Below are 16,234 nucleotides of genomic sequence, written 5' to 3'. Positions count from 1 at the left end.
CATCACCGTCATGATCATCATGATCGTCATTATTGTCATCATCGTCATTATCATCATCGTCATCGACATCATCATCATCATCGTCAGCATCGTCATCATCATGATCATCAAGATCGACATCATTTTCATCATCGTCATCCATTTATTATCATTATCTATTATGATCACCAGAATAAAAATCATATAGTCCACATTTAATACTATTATTATTATTTTACTAATCACATTACAGAATTCGTACATAAAAGTGTATCATCATGGTACAAAGTACGTAAATATAATTGTTGCTAAAAAATACAATGTTTAATGTTTAAGTGCAGGCATTGGTTAGATATCTGGAAAAGGTCTACGTATTTTACTGGTGATGTCATATTATCATTACCATATTTGGGCACATCATACTTTTAGTGTCAAACTAGTTTGATAGTGTAGACAGAGCTTAAGACCTAACCTTCTCTACCAGAGAGAAGTGTCTTAATTAACATGTTGTGCGTTACAAATACGTTTTGCAAACTTTGTATTACTACACTATATTGTAATTCGTCATTGCGGAAAGACACTTGTTGATGGCGCGCGCGTACAAAAGACGTCACATTTTTATCAGTACTGTATATGAACGCGCGCGTCATCTTTGTGTCTCCTCTTCGCATTTTATTTGGTCGAATTAATCGTAAATCTATGAATATATTATTAATTTGTCATATATAGCAATACGAGCCGATTCTCGGTACTTCAGTATCATAGGCTGATTCCGTGATACAGCTTCACATATATGTATCCTATCGAAGACCAATTTACTCCACCACATTAATGTAGTTGGTCGAATTGTGCGTTTTATTTTGGCATAGATAATAACATCTTAAGTTCTAAATCCTAGGCCTACACTCGTACAAACGAGTTTATAAAGAAATATTTCCGAAAGTTTATTAGTGTAGACCAGTTGACAAACTTCGGCAAACTGCAGAAAACAAGTTTGCCGAAATCTAGTCCACGCGAGGAACCTTTAGTTTGCAAATAAACAAACATGTTGGCAGAAATCTGCACTGCAAACTTTAGCTTCGGTTCCAAACTCGAACAACGCCGATTTGAAAACAAAATTCGTTTGTTAGTGTAGGCTTTAAAAATTTACTCCACCACATTTAGACATTTTTATCTTACGAATTGTCTTATTCTGAGGCCATTCCCCTTGTACCTTACACCACATTCCACGTTTCCCAACATTGTATGGCTATGCCTCATACATTATTATTTCTGTTCACCGCGGGTTCTCGTGACCCTTCATAATACCATGGAGTAAAGAACTCCATGATAATACATTGACTACACGTCAATCTAACATCACATTACGCATGTTCTATTTGTTCAACCCTGCTTAGAATATCGTTAAATTGTGCGTTTTTACTATATTCTTATTTATAATATTTTCTTTATCTACATACATACAGTTTACAAAATATTATTGAACAGTTACAGACAATTATAAAACTGATCATTAAAACTAAAGCTGTCATTTACTACTGATAAATTCTTCGGTTTTATTCGCTTTTTAGACAGATCACTTGGAGCCTACCGTTTGGTTGTTGTGCATTTCAATATACCTTCACTCCACTCGCGTTCTTTATGTTATTTCTGTCAAATAGAGCAAAAATTGAAGCCGAAATTAATTTGTGATTATAAAAAATATAAATAAAAGAAAAAATATTATATTTTAATTAATGCACTTTTTTTAAACCGTTCATAATAAAATATAGCGGAAAATGTAATTTTGTGCAACAACAACAACAACGGGTAAAATCCAATTGTTATTAAAATATACAAAAAAACAAGCGTAGGCCTATTGATAACCCTGCATAAATTACAACGCGCGCGCGCAAATATTGAAGCGTACAGTTATTTGTGCAACGTCGCGTAAAATTCCTGATGTCATCTTAAATACACATTATAGCTTATATAAAGACTGTATTCTTTTATACATTTTACCAATATAAATAGATAATTTGAGGATTCGATTATAACAATTCACAAAGTCTGCTACACTTCACTTGGCTTTTATTCTCGGCGGCGGCGGCACCGGACTTCTCTTCCTCAACGCTAGCGTTCGAATTCTGTGGTTTATCTTCAACTTTTACTGGACTTTTCACAGGACTTTTTACATCGGTTGCTAGTTTGGACGATGACGTATTCATAGGCTTAACTGGTGATCCGAGTTTGTTAGCGTTCGGTTCTTTGATAATCGGTTTCTCAATCGGCGTCATCTCGGTTGGTTTCGGCTCCTGTCGGTTTTCTATTTTCTTACCGATAACAATCGGTGCTTTTAATTGATTCTTCAACGGTGAATTCTTTGACATCGTTATATTGTCTTTTACAGGAGATTTCACAATGTTCTTTTTATTGTTGGGTGTGGCGGCAGCAGACTCGTTGACTTTAGGTGTTTTCACAAGTGGTTTTGATATATTTTGTTTTGGCATCACCGGTTTTTTTTCTATTGGTTTTTTTTCCGAGGTAAATTTAGATTTCCTTGCCATTTGACTAGGCTGGTCGCTCATTCTTACCTTATTTTCAAACTTGACTGGCCTGTACGACGGGTTGACTTCACTGTAAAATTGATATATACATTATTTTAATTAACATTGATTTCTACTAACGCAAGTGTACCGAATACGTACTGTAATGTGAGGAGGTATGGGCACAGACTATGAGAGGATATTAGGAGGAACACGTATTAACATTGTTTTACGACCATCAAGAGGTCTTATGCATTATTGTCAGACCTCTGACCTCAGTCCCATCAGCTGAAGGTAGATTTATAACTTACCCCATCTTTCAAAACAGATCAGCGCCGTTGACCTAAATGGATAGGCATATTATATTCATTTAATTGTTAGAAAGATTCCATAGATGTCATTGTTAGATATTATTATACACATATGTACGCCCTCAAGTACGGTACAAATACATTTAGCAGAGTGTCCGTAGTTATCATGATGATGAGACGAGTGTCTGAAATGCAGAAATGATCACTAAAGGTTGGTTTCCACTATATACGCAACGTAACGCTATATACGCAACGTAACGCAAAATACGCAACGTAGGAAAATTCCATTCCAATAATCCCGCCTGCGTGAAATCAAACCTGCGATGTTTACAGCACTATTGCGTCGTCGGTTCCGACTTGTGATTACGAAATACAGAACTTTGCGTCAATACGTCGCGCTGCGCTGCGTTCTAATGGGAACCACGCTTAAGATAAAACAAACAAATTCAACTTACACATCCGAGTTGTCGTCGTCGTGATAGCCGAGCTTTCTGAACCCTCTGAACGGCGGTGCGTCGTCTCGCCGTCCTTTCAACCAATACGTTTTCATAGATCCTTTACCCTAAAAGCAAAATTTAGAGTTTTCCATGGTCAGGTGTGTTGCCCTACTTGAGTCTGAGTGTTCTCAATGTATAACGTACAAATTACGTCAGAGTGGGGCAAAACATTTGACCAATTGTTCTATAGGCAACCGTTTATGATTTCATTTATTTAATAGTGTATGTTTCAAAAGTAGGCCTATCAATAACAAATTATTCATTTTTTCTATTTAAAGAGGATGATTCCCACTTGGGCGCCAACGCAACGACGTACGTGAACCGCAAGTAATTGGACCAATCACAAGCGATAAGTTCGAATGATCCATCGCGCCGTGATTGGTCAAATTACTTAACTTTCGACACGCGCTTACGTCCCTCTGTTACGTCAAAGTGGGATGCAAGCTTTAGTTGTATTTAGTTGTAATAAAAAGTTTACCTTAACTTCAATTGAACCTCTTTCTTCGATCACATACGGACAGTTACTCAGGGACTCTTTGGTAGCTTCGCTGATGTGTACACATTGAGCCTCGCTCGTAGACTCCATCCGAGACGCTGTGTTGACAGTGTCACCAAATAAACAGTAACGAGGCATCTTAAGTCCCACAACACCAGCAACCACCACTCCTGAATGCACACCTGTCCAACAACATTAATATAAAGATTATTCTCTGCCAAATATTGTCAGAAGATTTTATGAAAGAATTCCCCGTTTTTATTGGGATAAATCTCTGTGTTTTTTCTGAATGTAACTGTCAGTGACTTTGAAACTCCAATTAATTAGTTCTTACCGGCACGTATTTTCATGTGGTCATCTGAATCGGGCTCTCTTAAATCTCTCATCGCCTTGACCATTGACATGGCCATTTCGGACACCCTATGTGCGTGGTCGTCGGTCGGTATAGGTGCTCCGGACACTATCATATATGCATCACCAATAGTCTCAACCTAGTAATAGAGAAACACTTAGATAACTTATAATAGTTAATTCAACTGTGATACTACTGTATGTGTTGTTTAAACGCCGCTCAAACTATTGTTGTAATGGTTATTTTTAGATTTTACTTTTAAATGACGGCTCATATCCACCTAGAGTTAAAGGCCAATTTACACAGACGACGAGCGATAACGGTGTAATAAATATAGAATCTATGTTATTCCTTATGACTATTAAAAAAAACGCGGACCAGACGGACGGTTTCCGCTCAGGACAGATTCTACGCGGACCAGACGGGCGGTTTCCGCTCAGGACAGATTCTACGCGGACCAGACGGGCGGTTTCCGCTCAGGACAGATTCTACGTGGGACAAGCTACGCGGTTTTCCGCTTACCGTTACCGCTCGTCTGTGTAAATGTCCCCCCCCCCCCTTTTTTTTTTAAGAAGGCGTAGTGCAAACCTGGTGCACAAAAAAGTGCTCAAATATGGTAGTATTATGACGTCATTATGTCCATATATGGTCACATCACATTTTATTGTCACATAAAGTTTGATAGTATAGACAGAGCTTAGTCGTAAATACATAATTTCACGAAACCAACTCTCAGATTTAATTTCTCAGAGAACATAATCGAATTTGACTTGGTATAATTTTCATTAAGCGTAATCATGATAGCTAGCTGTATAATTAAACATCTTTCTTGTTTTCACCTTTAATTAGATTCCACCTTACCGCTCTGCTTAGAAACTTTAATCATCCACCGATTCATCTTTTAATCAAGACATCGTGAAACCCAATCATTGTGAATTAATAAGATTATTTATTGACACGCTCAATTTGGTGATTGCAAACTAACGCTTGTGAAAATATAATAAAAAAATACTCAATATTTTAGATTAAATATAAAAGAGTAATTGCATGAAATTTCGTTATGTAAACATTAGAAGACTGTTTGCATTTACTCTCAACTGTTAATCAACTGGGCGTTTGATAATATTAATTCCACTCGCAAGTAGTTATTTAATTATTTTATCTTTAATACTTTATATTACCGTCGTCGTGTTGGATTAATCGCAATAAAGTATAAAGTGTTTTTGATTATGTGATATTATTAAGCAGCGTTAGAAAAATGGCTAGTTTAGCGCCGTGTGTTTACATTTTAAAACCCTATTTTTGCTCTTTTGATAAAATCCTTAAGCTCTGTCTACACTATCAAACTAGTTTGACAAAAAAGTATGATTTGCCCAAATATGGTAGTGATATACCCAAATATAATCTTTCATAATCTTTCAACTTTATTCAAATCATACAAAGCGTACCATGTGAAATAGGAGCCTCAAAGTAGCTTTCGCTAAACGAAATCCTGTCACAACAAATATATTAGTCAAAATGCATAAATTTTGATCTAACAATAATTCAATAAGAAAGTAAATAATTAAATAAAGGACTAACATTAATGTTTTTGTAAAAGTGAACATTTATATTAACTTCATTTACGAATTTGAATGTGGTATGACATATCATGTCCATCACATACAGTTTGATAGTGTAAACAGAGCTATAACGCTTGTTTTTCACAATCACGACGCGATGAATCATTCGAAAAGTGGCGTTGTGATTGGTCAAAATACTTGTGTTGCGCCTGCGTCGTTGCGTTGTATCTAAATGTTTTCAAGTAAAAAAATGTAAGCAATTTTTAGTTTCATGGTAATGTTTGGTGACGTAATCATCTTACCTTATATACTTCGTATTCTTCACATAGGTTATCAAACTTTGTGTACATGCTGTTCAACATGGCTACCACCTCCATAGGTGTAATACGTGAACAGATTGTCGTAAAGCCTACAACGTCACTGAATAAAATTGTCACACACGGAAATACCTTTAAAATACAAAGTAAAAATTAAGACGATCAACGTAAAAATGCACGTTTAAAGGCTTATATGGTTTTGGATGAGTAATCATACACGCGCGCGCAATCCATCTGGAAGTGTTACCTGTCATTTGTCGTATATCAGTCTTGACAAAATTTGGGAAAATACAATCCTTAGTCCTCTTACCTCGCACGTACTGGTAGCTGAGTCTCCCTTTCGAAGTTTTTCCGCCACAGGTTTTGGTATCATCTGATATAACAAAGAATCTGTTTTCTTAACTTCGACATCTAATTTTCTCATACTTTCTTCTAATTGCGCACTCTTACGTTGTTCCTAAAGTAAACAATTAACATGATTTAAATATACATTCGCCTATTAAAAAGAACTTACGATACCGGGGTTGTATGGAACGCCACAAAACCAGTATTTTGCAGTACAACGAGGCGAGAAAATTAAATTTATGAGGGCGCTCATAAGGTCTTACGTACCAGGCTTTGATTCATTTCATCATTCAACAACAAATACATGGCATACCTGGTCGAGTGCCATCTTTAACTCTGTAGATTGCTGGGTTCCAGCTAGAATGAGATCACGACTCGAATCGTGCATACTAAAGTCGTTCACATACAATCCTGCGGCAGCCATTGTATCTATATTTTCCATTCTAAAAAAAGAAATGTTAAAAAAAGTTTTTACCTCCAACACAAAGTTGACGCGCGCTTGTAATTAAACTGTACTATTATGTATCACCATTTGAACGCATACGTATAAAAACGGAGCCATAATGAAATACTATTGTGTGTAACCTTCCCGTTGATTTAGATTGGCTTTATTAATCTTAGTATGGTATTAACTATCTGTTCAAATATCTTTAATTTATAATATTGTCAATGCCAACGACTTATTTCGTCTAAGTTGATTATTTATAGTGTAATGTACAGTAGTTAGGTAAGATTGAAATGATGAGAGGAAAATTAGCATTAAAACAATTTCAAGGACAAGGACAGAATAAAACATTAAATCGTATCTCATATTTTCTTCCATACAAAATGGTAAAATATTAATAATAGTGAGTATTTCTATAAAATTATCATGAGCCCTTGCAATTAGATGATTCGTATGTAACCCAAGTATTAAGTTATTGTCTTTGTTTATGTTGTTAGTTTTCCATTTAGCGTTTCGATTTTTCTTTAGTTTAAGTACTATAGGCCTACTTATGAAACGTCAAAGTGTATGTTTTTTTAAACCAATTTTAAGTTGAATCGTCGCCGGCTAGAACATAGACTTAGGTCGGATGAAAATTACGTTATTATTTTCAAAATGAAACTATATTATAATACTTACACAGGTGTACATAGAAAAATCATGGAATCCCATTCCTCTATATACTGCATTTGACCCTTGAGGCGAACTCGACGTGGGTTCATGTCCAAAGTTAGGGCATCTGTTGTATTAAAAGAAACAAATAAAAAAGGTAACAATTTGTTTTTCAATTACTTTTTTATTGTATATTTAGGCCAATTGCCCAGGATAACCATAATTGAATTCACTATTCTTCTTAAAGGTGGCAATTCTTTTCACAAGATAAACATATTATACACAAGATACTCTACATAAACAAAGTCGTATTACAAGCTTTTGCAATTGTAATTTATCATTAATGTATTATTAATATATATATTTTAAATATTGTAATGAATAAATTAAAAAGCAATCTAATGACTGCCTTGATGTTACCGATGATGACATTAATAGTTAATTTGAAACAAAGACATTTTTTTTTCGATATTTTGATTATTTAGGATCGTAAATTGGTTTGTGACGTAATTACCTGACCATGAGTCGTTAGAGTTCCTGCTTTCGTTAGAATTTTTGCTGCCCTTTCTTGAGCCTACTGAGAAATAAAAACTGAATATTAATATATTACTACTTAGCGTACTGTATTAGTTCAGTTAAGGTTCTTTCACACTTGGTCCGGCACCCGCCAAATCGAACGTCAATGTTTCGTGTTCAAGCGGCTACGCGCATATCGATTGGCGCAAAGCCGCGTGGAACGTCGTGAAAACGAAACAATGCCGTTCGGTTTGATTTACCGGCACTGGAGCGGAAACGTGTCGGAACAGGTGTGAAATACCCTTTATTCGGTTAGTATATCAATTGGTCAGTCGGTCAGTACGTCATTCGGTTAATTTATCAGTCGATCAGGAGAGTATGTCGTCAATCCTATTGTTTCAGCAATCGTTTAGTTTTTTGTTTAGTGAGCGTGCCAGACGAAGGTAACTAACTTGTATTACCTGTGGACTTCCGACCTTTTGATTGTTTTTTTCGAATCAAAGTCGTTGCAGCTAGTTCAAATACATTATTTACGTGCATAATTACCTAGAAAAAAAACAATTTTCTATATAAATTTACAAAGTATAGTCAATCTGGACTAAATTGATTTTTTTCTAGAAAAAACAGGAAATGAGGGTTTCAACCAACAATTTTTTTTTTTGTCAACAATTTTGAAGACAATTTTTTTTTTCATACGTATCCAACAGCGAGCACAGACTCGCCAATTACAGGATGGATAAACTATTTTTTAATTGATCGTTCTTACAAACTAGTTTCAACTAGTATTCTTAGAAATGCAGGAAAAAAACATATTACTGTAACGTTTTGAAAGAGAAAGAAAAGAACACCTGGGAGTTATTAAATGATTAAGCGAATCGAAAGAATGTATTAAAAAATATAACCCTTACTCCTGAAACTTGTCAACAATGAGTAAGGTTTATTACGTGACCTGAACACCATTATGATATGTGTTAAGGTCTAAGTTTATTATTGTATTTTTTTGTCAACAATAAACTTAGATTACTGATCCATTAAAAATAAAATATCATCCTTGTCTTTCATCATCCCGTTCCTCACTTATTGATTACAAACGATGGTTTTTTTTTCATTCTATGGCTTTAGTTATTTAATAGTCTGTAAAATTTAAAATCTATTTTTTTGCAAAACATCGAACAACGTTAAAATTCTAATCAACAAAATTTTAAAACGTAAGACATAAATAAATCCAAAGTATATTAGAAGGCAATAATTAGAGTAATTAGACCTAAGCATTTATTATTCTCATTCTCATCAATGCCAATTATTAGTATTTTTCATTAAATCTAGCATTGTAAACTAAATGTATTTTACAAATTGGCTTGTTGTTCAAAATCATCTTCTACTAATGGAGTCCTTTAGTTTTTCAATACGCGCCACGCATCTACTGCATAGCTACAAAGTCTTTCTGCGCATGCTCAGACATATATGGTCGACACGTATAGAAGTACTGTTAGACTCAATAGCTGCGCAGTAATCGTGAGAAAAGAACGACATTTGTGTCTGTCAATGTTTATGTCCCTTTTAGACCTTGTTATAATAAATTGTAAATATAATTATATTGTGCATAACACACGGTTTTCAATGTTGAAGCTACTACGATATACCTTCGTTTTATAGACCTATGACTTGTTTGTTTAGAGGAGATCTAGCCAATTTTAATTATTTATTTCGTCAAGAAAAAGCTCATTGCATTCCTCGCTGCTTAGTCTGCATAAAGACACATCAACAACAATTGGAATGATTTGTTGATATTTGCAATTGCATTTTATACTACTTGAAATACTTAATTTATCATGTTTTGTGTGTGTGTCAATTAATTTAACATACTTAATCAGCGTGTATTGTGTAGAAATTGAAAAATAAAGTTAAGAATAAATAGAGAACTATGCAGTAACTTTAATATGTTTCGTAAGCTGCATTTTTCAAATTATAACAAAGAATAGCATACCGAATCCCAGCAGAAATCCAGCAACGGTCGAATCAGTTCGAATTCTTGATCGAGAGGCTTGCCCACGAGGTATGGGATTGCTGAATGAAGGACGGTGCCTAGTAGAAAATAACAACCTTTATTTATTTATTTTTATTCGTCACAAATATTCAGATTTTAGCTTGAGGGAGGAGTCCTCCAACCTCTATAGCGCGCAACGACACGAAAACACGTACGCGCAACGCAAGTAATTTAACCAATCACTACAACATATCCCCTTTTTCACTTGCCTGAACTTTTACTGGTTAAACTATTACCGTATATATTATTGATTCAACGTAAAAATAAAAATTAATTGAAAATATAATTTATAGAATATACATACCAACATTCTGTATGGTCATGGAATCGTCAAAGACAATGTGGAATGGGAATATGTTAAACAAATGCGTAGGGTGTAGGTCGGGTGCCCTCTCCATAAACCTCGACACCGTACCAGCATTCTTACGGTAATTTGAATTATCAAAGCTTAATAAGTACGTCACAGACTGCATCCCGCCTTTATATTCAGAGTTCACAATTTGAACATCTATTTCGATGTCGTAGAAATTTCGTCCCACTTCAATAATCTGTCCCGTTACATAGCGAAGAAATCCCCGTCGCTTCGATCGATAATGAAGGGTTAGCCCGTTCTCGTTCTCGTCAGTACAAAAGAAACTGGGGGGCCTAAGCTTTGGGTAGCTGAACCGGATGTATTCGTGGAGGTTGTCGAGTCCGTTTAAGAAATCACTCATGTTTCGGCCCAGGCACCCGAGCAGACGATCATAATCATAATTTCCCACAAAATTGACAAAATATTTTCCGCTTTCAGACATAAACTCATCAAGTTCAATGTCCAGTATCGAGCTAGCTGCTCGACAGATTTGCGGAATTATTCTTTCACTATAAATATCATGGGTGACAAATATGTGCTCGTCAATTTCTGCTTTACTCCTGATTTCCAGCCATTTTTCTTCTCCATATCTTCCTTTTATCATATCATGAATGCTTTCTAACAGCAGCCCATACATGATTACAGTCGATCGTCACAGTCAACGTACACTAATGCTGCTTTAACGATTCTCTTCAGATTTGGTTATAAATAGAACATCTGAAAAAATGTAAATTAGAAGCGTCAAAAGATAACAATTTATTTAAATATTATCCTTAGTAGATGCTTAACTGTGTAGATTTTGAATAAATTATACTTTTTACTATTTAGTCAAGAACATGGACAGTTTGTTTTGTCTTCAGGTGGTGTCATTGTATGCATTATCGCATACATTTCATTGGAATTCATTATCTATGAGTGATTTCATTACCATCTAAACATGAAGACGTTATGCACACATTACGTAATTCATTTAAGACTTTTTGTTGATTAAATGTTACTATTTGATTTGATTTTATTCGGTCTCAACAAGACAATATGAATACAAACAATTTACAAGCAAATACATTAAATAAGAAACAAAGGAGGATAGCCCATAAAACAACAATAAACAACATAAACATACCAATCAAACACGTATAACAATAATGTATGGCAGAGGATATACAATTTAAAAATATGAGACACAAGCAATTGGATGACCTCGAGCACATTATGCTCAATCATGACACAAATTTATTTTTTAATTTTTATTTTATTTCAACCACATCCAACAGCGAAAAATCGCCAATTACAGGATGCCTTAAAACTCGATATAAATATAGAATTAAAAGCACATGAAAATACAAAACATGAAACATACAAAAAGGCAAACTTAATAGCAGTATCATAGGGAGTGTGAATACAAACATTTCTTTTCAAGACAATTTTAATGATTTCTTCTTTTTCCATTTTGGAGCAAACTTCATTCAGGGAGGTATAACAATCCTCCTGCTTTATTGTTGAAGGCTACTGCTCCACTGGCTTTCGTGCATACTGTGTTTGGTCCATACATAGTTACATTATCTTTTTTTTCAATCTATCACTTAATGTCATGGTGAAAATGTTTTACTTTAGTTTATCCTCAATACAGTAGACAGATATTTAGATCATATTATTTTAAAATATTAAAATATTTGTAAAAAAAACAGAATATATTGAAACATTGTAAAATATGCACATCATTATTTGTACGCGTGGGGTTTTTATTTAAATAAATTGTTTTTCAATTTGTTTAAAAAGTTGTAAATCGTTGACGAATTTGTTACCATATCATAAAAAAATCTAATTTACGATAATCTCTATCTCTAAAAAAAACGTGATACAATTGAGGACACTGTTCGTAATGAGAGCACGTAATTAGTGTCATGTATGTAAAATGGTAATCAGACATAGACAGGAGGAAAGAATAATGATCTGCAACACGAAGTCAATGATTAAATCACTTGCAAGGACACACAAATCATTCGCCTTAGAAGCCATGACGTTATTTACGCGCACGTAACCCTCACGAAAATAGGGAAACAAAAAGTATTTGTTTGTCATTTTACTTAAAATATATTTTTTTAAATGTGGCTTCATTATGGAATCGGAATGGATTTGATGTGATCGCCTCCATTATTTAAGCTTGCTTCCCAGAACGCAACTCAAGGACGTAAACACAACGCAAGGACGTAAGCGCAACGCAAGAACGTAAGCGCAACGCAAGGACGTAAGCGCAACGCAAGGACGTAAGCGCAATGCATATTAAAGCCTGGTTCCCACTAGAACGTAACGCAAGGACGTAAACGCAACGCAAGCGTTTTAACCAATGACAAGCAAAGTTATAGACAGTTAGCAATCACAGGCGAATAAGCCATCGCTTGTGATTGGTCAATTCACTTGCGTTGCGTTACGTCCTTGTGTTGCGTCGCTAGTGTGGGAACCACGCTTAACAAATCACGACGCGATGAATAATCCATTACGAGGTTTGTTTCCTAGTGTCAAATCATACTCGATTGTTTAATAGTCCCCTGTCCAAATTTAGTGGCATTTTCTTGCTTTGAATACTGAACTATCACCCAATGATACTCGTACCAACGTCACGGCATCTCATCCGAAAGACGTGATAATGCCATTTACTTACACGGCAGCTGAAACACAGTCAGCGGTAAATTAATCGATGAGGAATCTGGGGTTGCACGGTGGTTCAATTTCATGAGTATTATTTCTTTTACCTAATGTTACTTTACCGGTGGAACATTTGAACCTGATTAATTTGTTTTAAAAACGGTGTTTTAAAATTAATAACAGTCATAGTATAGGTCTGCTTTAGGTGAACTTAAATGTATCATTTTTTTTGTAACTGAAAACATAATTTGTCTTGTGATGAGTGATAAGAACATTTTAATGTAAACGAATTCTCTTATCGAAATATACAACATGTGAAGCAGATGGCTGCTAATGATGGGTCTCTGAATCCCCAGGCGGGTGGCTGCTCTGCTAATAATGGGTCTCCGAATCCCCAGGCCGGTGGCCGGCTGCTCTGCTAATAATGGGTCTCCGAATCCCCAGGCCGGTTGACAAAATATAATCATAGGCCTACTACAATAGGCGTACTAAAATACAATAGTCCAGTGGTCATATTCACCATTCACACTATAAAGGCCAATTTACTAATTCGTGTAAATGGTACTAAGAAACAATATATAATATATACTATTGTTTTACCGTTACCTCTTGTATGTGGACATTGAATTATAAGAGAAACACTAACAAACTAAATAATAACTAAGGCAAATTATTATAGAAAACATTAGAGTATATATTTTTGTTTTTCAATTTAAATAATTCTTCTAAGTGAATACCTCTTACGGAAAATCCTTAAATTTGTATTGTATAATAGTTTGTATTTAAGGGAATATCTTTCTTAATTGTTCTTATTTTTTATTGACAAAAACATCAGAAACGCACACAAAAAAACAAAACAACAACCACAAATTAAGTGGAAGGAAATAGGCCCACAAAAGGGAACTAAGAGCCAGTGTTGCTAATGTTGTTTAATTTTCAATTATGTGGCCATATCATTCTTGTAAATGTCTCCTGTCCCTTTTTAGCTCAATTCTTCCTGTAAACGGATGTTCATATAACGAATAGACGCCTACGATAATTTACAATTCTTCAATTATTATAAAGAAATTAATAGAGGTAGTATATTGTAATAGAAATACATTTAATGTTTAGTTAATGTACAACCAAGACACAATGAATGAGCTATTCAAGTTTTTATGGAGTCCATAGGTTTGACTTAACGACGTTTAATACGGCTTTTGTTTATTCTCCTCTTAAGGATCAAACGGTCGTGATTCTAAATATAATTTTCTAAGAAGTTTTGTCGATATGACGAGAAATTCAAAGAAATATAACGTTACATTTCCATTTATAACAAAACTTGATTCTTGACCAAACTTTATGACCGTTTATGTTTTTATAATATTTAAAAAAAAATCCTTATTCTGATGATCAAGAGGATCAATCAAAGGATAAAAACACAGAAAAGTACTATTAATTAATCAAATCACTTTAGATTAAGTTACTACAATCCTGAATTTGATTAAGGTGATTACATAAGCTTTCTCTTAAAGTAGGTCCAAGAGTTACAGACGAATGTATCTTTGACATACAAAGGCTAGGAATGCTAAATTTACCCAAATCCGTACTTGTTATATATATTTGGCTTATATAAGTTTTAAATGAAACTCTTAAACTATATTTCCCTTTAGAATGATAATGGTCATTTTATCGTCATTGATGTGATATATTTTCAATTGTTTTGTGTTAGTTCGATTAAAGTTAAACTTTATTCAATTAAACATGTTGTTTTGGGTGTTTTTTTTTTCTGCTGGTGGTATCTACAATATCTAAGGTAGGCTATAATTGGGGTAAATGGGGTCTCTAGTCTAACTTTAGAGGGGTCTGCCAGGTCATTTGGTATTGTTTACAATGTGCTAAATCATATAAAATTGGTCGCTGGCGGTATCTACAATATCTAAGCTGGGATAGTTGGGGAAAGGGGGGTCTCTAGTCTAACTTTAGAGGGGTCTGCCAGGGCCAAGGCAGTGTACAGATTAGTCTGTAATAAGGTAATTTGGTATTTCATACAATGTGCTAAATCATATAACATGGTTGCTGCACAAAAAACAACTTATTTCCACTTAATTAATAAGTAACAACATAATTGTAGAATAAACAACAAGAATTGATACTTAATATTATTATAAATGAAGATAATTAATAAATAAAGCATCGGACATCAACATTATCGACTGTCCATATTCAGTTAGGGGGCAAATGGCAAATCAGCTCTGTGGTCATGTTACAAGAGTTGTCAAAACAATATAAATTATCTGATAAAACTCTTAGAAGGTAGAAAGCCTTTTGTAATTTTTCCCCTACTCATGGATTCCTTTTGTACCGATTTTTTCAATTGTATGTTCACATTTGAAGAATGATTACCGTATCCATTGAGTATGACAGAAATGTTCGGTAACAAGTTATTTAAAAAAGCTCTTAGTAGAGGCATAAACCGGGCGAAACATCCAACTGATTGTACACTTGTTTAAACTAACCATACCGTGATTGTTAAAATATATCAGAGCAAGCACACAGGTAGAATAGAAACATAATGTAAACCTACCATTTTCACAATGCGACCTTTTACACCTGCAAAGCATCCACGCTTGCCGTGACATGAGATGATACTACCGCAGGCTGATTGATGGACTCAAGATCCTCATTTGTCTGTAAAATTTAGATCACTAAATGAAACTTCATTCAGAGGATGTTTAAGTACATAAAGTGCACTGCGCATGCGTTGTTGAACCTACTGACGGTTGGCTGTAGTTGTTTATGCGTTACCATAGAGATATATTGTACACAAATACTAAGATTTAGATGGTGTAGTGCTGGTAATTGGATTTTGTAATAGTATTAAATTATAGAAGATATCGACCTCAAAAACTTGTTAGAATGTTGAATTAAAAACAATTAACTTTTAAAAACAGTACAATATAATTAAATCATTTAACATTCGCTAAATCTCTACGTTTAAATTTCAATCCATTTTCATTGTCTTTTTTGTTTTGACTGGTTTTGTTTGGTGAGCAATAGCATTGCGGCAATGGTCAACCATATTCATTTTGGTTTTGAACGCAAGGACGTAGCGCAACGCAAGTAATTTGACCAATTATGAATTATTCGAACTGAATTGCGCTTACGTCCTTGCATTACGTCATCGAGTTACGTCCTTGCGTTACGTCATTGC

At 34.6% G+C, this 16,234-nt stretch overlaps 1 protein-coding gene across 3 annotated transcripts; it reads right to left on the bottom strand.

Moving 5' to 3' along the window:
* Positions 1 to 228: 228 nt before the first annotated feature.
* LOC140054876 (soluble guanylate cyclase 88E-like) lies at positions 229 to 15,742 on the bottom strand. 3 transcript variants are annotated; one of them, XM_072099978.1, is made up of 14 exons: positions 15,608 to 15,742; positions 10,348 to 11,112; positions 9,984 to 10,081; positions 8,458 to 8,542; positions 7,995 to 8,057; positions 7,508 to 7,607; positions 6,698 to 6,827; positions 6,350 to 6,496; positions 6,025 to 6,171; positions 4,143 to 4,299; positions 3,791 to 3,990; positions 3,271 to 3,377; positions 2,553 to 2,595; positions 229 to 1,629 (listed from the first exon to the last, which is right to left on the bottom strand). In XM_072099978.1, exons 2-14 carry the CDS (start codon positions 11,030 to 11,032, stop codon positions 1,624 to 1,626), a joined length of 1,968 nt encoding a protein of 655 aa, XP_071956079.1. In that variant the 5' UTR covers positions 11,033 to 11,112; positions 15,608 to 15,742; the 3' UTR covers positions 229 to 1,623. The 3 variants fall into 3 exon arrangements, with proteins under 3 accessions (XP_071956079.1, XP_071956081.1, XP_071956080.1); XM_072099980.1 differs by having other exon boundaries at positions 7,995 to 8,054; XM_072099979.1 differs by lacking the exon at positions 15,608 to 15,742 and having other exon boundaries at positions 10,348 to 11,137.
* Between the last annotated feature and the right edge of the window lie 492 nt (positions 15,743 to 16,234).

This window comes from Antedon mediterranea, chromosome 7 (assembly GCF_964355755.1).
Source record: "Antedon mediterranea chromosome 7, ecAntMedi1.1, whole genome shotgun sequence".
Classification (NCBI taxonomy): domain Eukaryota; kingdom Metazoa; phylum Echinodermata; class Crinoidea; order Comatulida; family Antedonidae; genus Antedon; species Antedon mediterranea.
Note: the sequence above shows the minus strand (reverse complement) of the source record. Positions and strands in the feature narration are given on the sequence as shown.